Below are 9036 nucleotides of genomic sequence, written 5' to 3'. Positions count from 1 at the left end.
CCTTTTCTCTCTGGTTTATTTTAACCTGTCGACTCAATACTGTTTATTTGTTAGGAACTGAGATGCCGTCGGGCAGCCGTCTCCACGCCTGGGGCCGAGTTAAAGCTCGTCTGCGAAGGCTCGCCCCGCCGCCCCCCGCCCCGGCCCCCCGCCCCGGCCCCCCGCTAGGAAAAGATATGAATGGCCTGGGTGGCGGGCGTGCGGCAGGCCGGGCACTCGGGCTCGCTCTTGCCGCAGATGCGGACGGCGCAGTCCATGCAGAAGAGGTTGTGGCCGCAGGGCACCAGCGCGGCCATCGCCTCGCCCTCGGCGCACACCACGCACTCGCGCGCCAGGGCCGGGCCGGGGGCAGCCGGGGGCGGTGCGGCCGACGACGAGGACGAGGACGACGACGACGACGAGGACGCGGCCGGCGGGGGCTTGCGGCCGCCCTCGGAGGCCCCGGGGTCCAGGGGGGCGCACGGCGGGGCGGCCGCGGAGAAGCCGGCGCCGGGGAAGGAGGCGAGGGTGCCCTGCGCGGGCCGCCAGGCCAGGGCGCCCACCGGGTCGGGGGGGCCGGCGCGGCGGGCCAGCGGCAGCTCCAGGGCCAGGCCGCCGGGCTCGGGCAGCGTGGGCGAGTGGCGCGGTGAGCCGGTCCCGCTGCTGCGCCGGGCGCCCGGGGCGGGCGGCGCGGGGGCCCCGTTGACCGCCGAGCAGCCGCTGAAGGCCGGCAGCGGCGCCGCGCGCTCGAACGGGGCCCAGATGGTGGCGGCGGCGGGCACGGTCAGGTCCAGCGCCAGGAAGTCGAAGCCGAAGTCACAGTCCTCGGGGGCGGGTGGCCCCGCCGGGGCCCCTGGGCCGTCGCCACCGAACGTGAAGCCCCCGTTGCCCGAGCCGCTGCCTCCGTAGGGGCTGGTGGGGCCGGCCTCGGGCACTGGCGGCCCCCCACGGCCCCCCGCGTAGAAGGCCTCGGGGCCCCCGGGAGCCCCCAGGGCCGGGTCCCCGCGGAGGCTGGCAGTGGGCGCGGGGGGCCGCCGCCCGGGGTTGGGGGCCTTGGCCCAGAGGCCGGCAGCCGTCCCGAGCAGGTCCAGGCAGACGTCGGTGCCGTTGGCGTGGAAGTCACTGTCGGGGCCCGCGTCGGTGAAGGCGCCCGTGCGCAGCGTGATGTGCGCCTCGATCTCCTCGCGCGCCCGGTCCACGTTCTCGGGCATGCCCGTCACGGCGAACACCGGCTCCTTGTCGCGCCCCGGCGTCACGATGTACGTGTGTGTCCGCTGCTGGATGCGCTTGATGGTGGCGCCCTTGGGCCCCACCACCAGCCCCACCACGCGGTAGGGCACGCGCACCTGGATGGTGGTCTGGCCCGGCAGGTTGGGCGGACCCTGCGCGGCGCCGGGCAGCCCGCCGGCCTTGCTGCGCGTGGCGCGGATCACGGAGAAGTGCTCGGCGGCGGACAGGATCTCACGCTTGGCCATCTCCACGTCCTCCTTGCGGCCGGTCACGATGAAGACTGGCTCCTCCCCACGCACGGGCGTCTTGATGTACGTGTTTGTCTTAGCGCGCAGAGCCTTGATCTTGCACCCTGGAGGAGGCAGGAGGGAGACACTGTGAGGACGGGGACCCTCCCCAGGACAGCCCTTCCCGGGGGGCAGCTTGCAGGGCCAGCCGGCGAGGGGGGCTGGGAGCCCCCACCGCTCTGCGCACCCACCCGGGGCTGTATCCTCAGACACACATCTCCCCGTGTCCCCTCTGGTCCCAGGCTTGACGTGTCGCACGTTGCAAGGCACGTTTAACCTTGTGGGTTAAACAGCGTCTCCCAAAATTCATGTCCACCGGGTCCTTGTGAACAGGACCTTACTGGGACACACCCTACAGGTGTAATTAGGGAACACGAGGCAGTACTGCAGTGAGGTGGCCCTGAAGCCACGACAGGTGTCCCTTAGAAGAGGAAGGACATGAAGACACGGAGAAGACAGACCACCCTGTGAGCAAGGAGCCACCGGCAGCCCAGGGACACGGATGGTCTGCAGAGCCCTCAACAGCACCCCCCGTGCAGCGGTGGGGCAGCCCGGGACTGCAGCATCCACCTAGGATTCTCTCCTGACCAGCGGGCCTCCCCAGCCCACGGGGGCCCGGGCCCCCCGCACCCTGCACAGGGCACCTCCAACGGCCCAGGGGGATCTGCACGGGCGGGCAAGACGCAGGGTGTTTGGTGGGGGCGCCTGTAGGTGTCTCATACCCCCACCCCAGGGCCTTTTGTGCCACCGTGAGTCGGGGCCCAGGAGTCCAGCAGACCCCCCCTCCCGAGGCCAGAGGCACACGGGGCCACGGCGGCAAGAGAGGCTGGCACCGAGACAACAGCGCTGCTGACTTCTCCCAAGGACAACACACAGTCAGGGGCGGCCGGGGGGCAGCCTCACCCAGAGCCCGGGCACAGCACCCCCATCCCCTCTCCGGGGTCCTGGGCCACTGGCCCCCATGGCCTCACTAGCATCTCCCCCTGCCCCAGCCTCACGGTCCCCTGCACAACCTTTGCCATCTGCAAGTGTCCATCAGGTCACTGCCCAGTGCCCCCTCCTCCAGGAAGCCCACAGGGACTACAGCAGGGCCCCTCAGCTGCTCCCATTGGACCCTCCAGCTCCCCGAGGCTGGCGGGCTGTGAGGATCAGTGCGCTGGAGGACGCTGGCCTCCCGAAGGCCGGTCCCGTGCTCTGCTTCCTCGCCCGGAGAGGGGCCCAGACCCCGCACCCCGGGCAGGTGCCTGCCGCCACGAGGCTCCCAGCCAGGGGATCACAACCCCACGTGAGGAGTCCCAGGCCCCGCGGGGGCGGGCAGGCGGGGCCAGGCCACAGGGCACAGGGAAACCCACCGCGAGGGCGCCCTGGCACAGCCGGAGGGCAGCCCTGTTGGCGGTCCCGGAGCCCCGGATGGAGCCCGCGGGGCGGAGGGGACGCGTTCGTTGGGCGCACTCGGCGGGACACCCACGGCGCCAAGCCCCACCCGCGCCACGGCCCTAAGAGGTGGCAGCTGGAGAGGGTGGTGGGACGCGGCTCTGGGGAGTCGGGGCTACGGGTGACGGCGGGGCCAGGCCCCTGGGGGGTGCGGGGGGCTGCTTGCTGGCCGAGGCCGACTCCTGGGCCACCAGGACACGACTCGAGCGGGTGTGCCCGGGAGCGGGGTGACCGCCCGGCAACGTCCACCTCCCTCACACGGGGGTGGCGGGTCCCCACTCAGAACCTGAGCCTACTCACATGCCCTCATTCTGGGGTCCCAACCCCCGCATGCTTCAGGAATTCAGGCGCTGCCCCCAAGGACCCCACGGTCACCACAGGCTTCGCTGATCAACCAGCACTGGAAGTCGTGAGGGGACAAGCCTCACCCTTGGAAGGACGTGGGTCAGGGGAGGGCTCCTGGCCGAGCGAAGGGCGGGCGGAGCCCTGGAAGCAGGACGGGGCTGGGACAGACCTCGGGATGCCCCTGCCCAACCCAGTGGGGTGCTGTCCCCAGAGCAGGGCCCAGGCAGGCTGGGCCGCATCACGGCAGGGTGGCTCCGCGGGGGCAGCGGGCTCATCCCTCTAACAGGCTCGGAGACCCCCACCAATGCGGGGAGGTCGGCGGCTGCCAACACAGGGAACCCCCAACCCGGGCCCAGGGAACCCCTTTCTTTCTGGGCCCCACCACCAGCTGCCAGGCCTGCAGGGGAGGGGTTAGCGGGGGAGAGCGGTGAGCAAAGCGGGCGTCCCCGAGCTGAGGGGGGCCAGGCTGAGCCCGGCCCTGGCCACAGCAGCAGACAGAGGGGCCCGGGGGACGGCCGCCCTTCACCCACTCAGCAGGCAGGGGGCCCCCAGGGACGCCCAGTGGGGGTGCACGCTGACGGGAGCCAAGGTCACACGCGGGGCAAGCGGGCACCAGCCTCCCAGGTGACATTTGCTGACTCCCTTCGCAGTCTCCCTTCTCCTGTCTGTAAAAGGGGGCCGGCACCCCCACCCTGCAGCTTCGGAGGGCACAAGTCCTCTCCGGGGCCGCGCCCGTTCCCTCAGACAGAGCCAGGGCACTAAGGTTCGAATCGCAGCCCTGCTGACCCAGCCTCGGCCCCTCCCGTGACCAGAAGCTACAGAGGGTCCTCTCGGGGGGATCTGGAGGCTCAGCGAGGCGGGGCAGGCCGAGGCTCCCACGCAGGGCACCTCTGGGCCACCCAGCCTCAGGGAGGAGGGCACTCTCGGGGGTGGTAACCACCTGCCCCGTCCCCGGGGGCTGTGCAGACCTGCTGTGGGATGGAAAAAACAGCTCAGAGAACGGCAGGTAAAGTGTCCGGGAAAGGGGAGACCACAGGTCGGGGACTCTGGCCCCCTCCAGGGGATGGAGCGGCCCGCACCTGGGGTTGGGCAGGAGGCGGCGTTCCGAGCAGCTGTGGCCCCGCACTGGTGCAGGGACAGGCTGGAAGCCCCCAAGGTGGAGAGTGGATGGGTGACAGCGGGTGTCAGGATCGGGGCACAGAAGAGAAGATGGGAGCCACAGAAGGTCCCAGAGGTGCTCCTGGAACGCCCCGTCCTGGCACCCTCCCCGGGACCCTGCACCCCACCTCCTACGAGCCGCCGCTGGGATTAGAACCCTCTTACTTGAGAATCCTCACAAAGCACCGGAGGGAGGTGCTGTCCCCCCCAACCCGTCACAGAGAGATCTCCCCTGCCTGGGGTCACAGGGCCAGCCCAGTCTGCACCCCTGGAGGCGGCCTTGCTGTCTGCCAGCAGCAAGACCCCAGGCCGGCACCTGATAAACAGGTGGTGAAGGGCACACCCCACAGGTCGGGGCGCCCCAAGCGTGCTCCTGCACAACCAAAGGCACGGGTTCGGACGTCCTCTGCTCGACTGTCGCCACCACTGGGGTGGACTCAGCCTCTCTGGAGGGCCCTCCCGGGGTCCCAGAACACACGCACTCGCAGGGAACACGCCCTCGTGCTCCGCGCCCCAGCAGCCTGCGGATCAGCCTTGTGACTTTGGGCAACAGCCCCCAGGCCGGTTCCCGCGGCTTCTGGACCGTCAGCACGTGGCAGCAGGCCTGTCACACGTCCTGCAGCAGATAAGGGAGACTGGGGCAGGGGGTGGACGGGGCGGTCGGGCCTGGAGTCCTGCTCATGGGAGGCAGCCGACAGGGCCCAGGGAACCACCTGTCCCCCGGCACTGCTCCCAACTCCCGGTCCCTCAGCCCAGCACCACACCTGCTCCTCCTGCTGTCCAGATGTGGGGAGGGCCCGTGATTGGCTGCACCTTCACCCAAAGCCCCAGGACTCACTGGCCAACCACCCCTCCCACCCAGAACTCGGAGAGGCCAGTGCCTGGAGCATCCCTGTGGTCCTCTGACCCCCGGCGGCAGGGGTGACAAGCCACCTTGCAATACAAGCCCGCCCCACCGGGTCTCCGGCCCCTGTTACGGAGCCCGAAGGCCAGCCCGGGAGTCCTGCAGCTCCACCTCAAGCCCCGCCCAGTCCCCACCCCAGGTTCTAGAACCTGGCCGAGGAGCAGGGAGTGGTGGACAGAAAGGTGCGGGCAGGACGCAGGGGGAAGTGGGGCTGGGGCCGCCGGCTAAAGGGGGGGTGGGCGTGTGTCCGGAGGAGCTCTGCCCACCACCCTCCTGCCCGCCCGCCCCGCGGCTCCCGCTCCAGGGCCAATGAGCGGCGGCCGGCCTGATGTCACCCTGCAAATCTCAGGCTGGCTCTCTAACAAAGAGAACAATGGGGCGGCCACAGGGACCGTCCGACAATGCTGCTGCCGGGACCCCCAGCCCGGCCCCGCGGCCCGGCGCCCCCCGGGCAGGCCCCGGAGCCCGGCCCTCAGCAGGCTCGTGCGGCGGGTCCTCCAGCGCGGCCCCAACTGCGAGCGGGAGGGGACCCTCTGGGCCCGCGCCCCCGCCGCCCCCCGCCGCCGGCAGGGCCTGCAAGTGGGGACCAGCGCCCTCGGTGCAGCAAACTTCTCTGCCGCCCCGCGAGCCCCGCCCTGGGTGCGGGGCGCCCACCCCCGGGTGTCGGAGCCCCGGGGGTCGGGTGCCCGCGGGCGGCGGCGGCGCGCAGACAAAGGCCGCGGGGGCGGGGGGCGGGGGGCGCGGGGCGCGGGGGGCGCCCAACTTTCGGGCCGGCCGCGCGGGACAAAGGCGCTCGGCGGCCGCGGGGCCCGGGCGGGCGGGGCGGGGCGGGGCGGGGGCGGCGCCCGGCCGCGGCCACTCACCCTGGCGGCCCACGATCTCGGCGACGTGCTCGGAGCTGGGCACGGGCACGCACTCGGTCATGTTCACGCTCTTCTTGCGGCTGCCGATCGCGCTCATCTCGGCCAGCAGGCCCGGCGCGCCCAGGGCCGCGGGGTGGGGCGCGAAGCCGGCGAACACGTCGGGCGGCGGCCGGGGCGGCGGCGGCGGGCTCCCGCCGGGGTCCAGCAGCGCCAGCGGGTCGGGCGCCGCGGCCTCGGGCCCCGCGGGCGCCGCCACCTCCCGGCCGTCGGGGGGCGCGGGCTCCGCCGCCCCGTCCGCGCCGCCCGCGCCGTCCCCGCCGCCCGCGCCCTCGTCGTCCGCGCCGCCCGCGCCGCGCAGCCCCAGCCCCAGCCCCAGCCCCGAGAGCTGCTCCAGCGCCAGGCGCAGCGCGGCGGGGCGGGCGGCGGGCGCGGCCTCCTCGGGGCCCGCGGGCGGCGGCGGCGGGGGCGGGGGCGGGCGCGGGCTGGGGTCGCCGCCGCCGTCGGGCTGGCCGGTGGAGCCGGGCATGGCGGCGCTAGCGCTCGGGCCCGCGCCCCCGCCTCTCGCCCGCCGGCCGCCCGCGCCGCCGCCGCCGCCGCCCGCGCCGCCGCGCTCCGCCTCTGAGAGCTGGGCCGCCGGCCGCCGGCATCCAGCGGCGGGGCGGGCGGCGGCGGCGGCGGCGGCGGGGCTGCTCGGGCCGCGGGCGGCGGCGGCGGCGGCGGCGGCGGCGGCGGCGGGGGCGGCGGCGCGACTCCTCTCGCTGCTCGGCGGCGGGCTCGGCGGCGGCGGCGGCGGCGGCGCGGACGCTGCTTCCCTCCCGCGCGCCGCCCGCCGCCCTCCTCCCGCCCCGCCCCGCCCCGCCCCGTGACGCGCGCGCGGCCAACAATGGGGCGTCGGCAGGGCGCAGGCGCGCGGGGCGGGGCGCGGTCACGTGGGGCGGGGCGGGGCCCAGGTAGGAGCCCGCGGGCCCCGCCCCCGCCCGCCTCGGGGGCCCCCCCCCCCCCCTCGGCCCGCGCGCCCTGACCCGGGGGCGCCCGCGGGGGGCGGCGGGGCCCGAGCGGCGGCCACGTGGGCGGCGGCGCTTCCCGGGCCCCCGCGGCCCCTGCACGACCCCGGGCTGCGAGCGTCCGCCCGAGCCCCGCCGACCCCGGCCGGGGGCCTGCCCTGCCGTCGAGCTGGGGGGACACCCCGGGCCGGAGGTGGCAGCGGGAGCGGGCAGCGCCCCCCCCACCGCCTCCCTCACCCCGGGTCGCGGCCACCCCCAGACTTCCCGGCAGGTGCCTCCGAGGAGGGCCCCTCCCGCTCCAAGTTGTCCTTCCTGGCCGCCCAGGCCGCCTCCAGCCGAGGGCCCCCCTCGGGGTCCCGCTTCTCTCTTGTGCCCCTGAACACGCACGAGTGTGAATTACTTCGCCAGAACTGGGCCTACACCCATCCCCATGGGGCCAAGCTCCCGGAGGACCTGGAGGCACCCAGGAAGCGCCAAGCTCCGGCTCCTTATCCCCCAGCCACAGGCCTTGTCCCCGTCTGACCCACAGAACTGTCCACTGGTGCCCCAGGCCCAGCAGGACGCGTCCAGGCCACAGGCCCCTCCCCACCAGCACTGCCCCCGTGGCCATCTCGGGACCAGGTCTTGGCCTGAGCTGATGCTCCTTCCTGGCCCCCACCCAGCCCAGAGGAGCAGGTGGGTGGCCCTTCTGCTGAGCTGGAGGAGGGGGAGGGTAGGACAGAAGGGGGTGGGGGGGCTGGGGAGACATCGGAAAGAGACCACAGGAGAAGGTGTGGCAGTGACAGGTGGAGAACAGACTGGCGTGCATGCCTGACCCGGGATGCACTTTCAGGGGTTATGCACCCACGTTTATGTTCCTTAAGGCGAGCCACAGGGCTGCGGCTGTGTACACAGCTCGAGGGCCGCAGCAGCGGATTCAGGGCCACCCTGCTCCCCCATGGCATCACCTTCACTAATGACACCTGCAGGCACCCTGTGTCCAAGTGGCCATTGCAATCCCAGTGGAGAGGTCTCCAGACGAGCAGGGTGCAGGGTGGCTCATGCCCTCTCCCCTGCCTCTCTGCTTCCCAGTTTCTGCTCTGGGCCAGAGACACATGTCCCCCTGGGGGGCTTGGGAGGGGACACGGTGTCTACTGATGGGGGAGAAACAACAGAGTGGCGTGGGGGAACCTGCCACAGCTCCTGGCCGCTGCCTGGAGACACCAGGGTACCCTGGGGGCCGTGGGGACTCTGCTCACACCACAGGCATTCAGCCAACCGGAAGGTGACGGAGGACAGGCAAGGACAGGGCTTGGGAGGTAGCACAATAGCCGGCCTTTAACTTCAGCAGGAAGTTGGAAGATTCCCGCTGAGGAAATCTAGAAAGTCAGGCAAGATGAGTGGGACCTGGGAGAGGAAGGAGAAACCAGAGGAACAGTCCGTGGGTCCCAGAGACACGGGCGGCATCGGAGGCAAGTTGTCCAGCAATGACAGAAGGGGGAAGCCGGACCCCACAGCTTGTCCTGGGAGGACATGCGAGCTGCCAGGGCCCCCTAAGGGCCCCCTAAGGGCTTCCGGGCCACATTCCAGAGGGTCAGGAAAGGAAGGCCTAGGATCCAGGGGAAAGCCATGGCTGACGCCAAGGTCTGCGTCCAGTGGGACGAAGAATCAGGACGGTGCAGGCCGGCGAGGTCCTCACCAGCCAGCTTGGCATCCCACGGGACGCACCCCAGCAAAACCCGGGGGGCCGTGAGCGACACAGGTGCGGCCCTGGGAAGGGGCGCAAGGGAGCAGGCTGGGCTGCGTGCAGGGGGGCTGTGGGGCCCGCCGGCGGGAGCAAAGACGACTGGCAA

The 9036-nt window shown here is 72.6% G+C and overlaps 1 protein-coding gene across 1 annotated transcript; it reads right to left on the bottom strand.

The window, feature by feature from the left end:
- MEX3D (mex-3 RNA binding family member D) lies at positions 1 to 6837 on the bottom strand. Its single transcript, XM_072721961.1, has 2 exons — positions 6201 to 6837; positions 1 to 1561 (listed from the first exon to the last, which is right to left on the bottom strand). Exons 1-2 carry the CDS (start codon positions 6724 to 6726, stop codon positions 165 to 167), a joined length of 1923 nt encoding a protein of 640 aa, XP_072578062.1. The 5' UTR covers positions 6727 to 6837; the 3' UTR covers positions 1 to 164.
- Between the last annotated feature and the right edge of the window lie 2199 nt (positions 6838 to 9036).

The sequence above is a fragment of the Vulpes vulpes genome, chromosome 9 (assembly GCF_048418805.1).
Source record: "Vulpes vulpes isolate BD-2025 chromosome 9, VulVul3, whole genome shotgun sequence".
Taxonomy (NCBI): Eukaryota; Metazoa; Chordata; class Mammalia; order Carnivora; family Canidae; genus Vulpes; species Vulpes vulpes.
The sequence above is the reverse complement of the archived record's forward strand: the minus strand, read 5'-3'. Positions and strand labels throughout refer to the sequence as shown.

Excerpts from the sequence above, each read along its gene's own strand:
- MEX3D (XM_072721961.1), bottom strand. The coding sequence starts at position 6,726 with ATGCCCGGCTCCACCGGCCAGCCCGACGGCGGCGGCGACCCCAGCCCG. Across the intron at positions 1,562-6,200 it reads CGAGATCGTGGGCCGCCAGG|GGTGCAAGATCAAGGCTCTG; the intron begins GTGAGTGGCCGC and ends TGCCTCCTCCAG.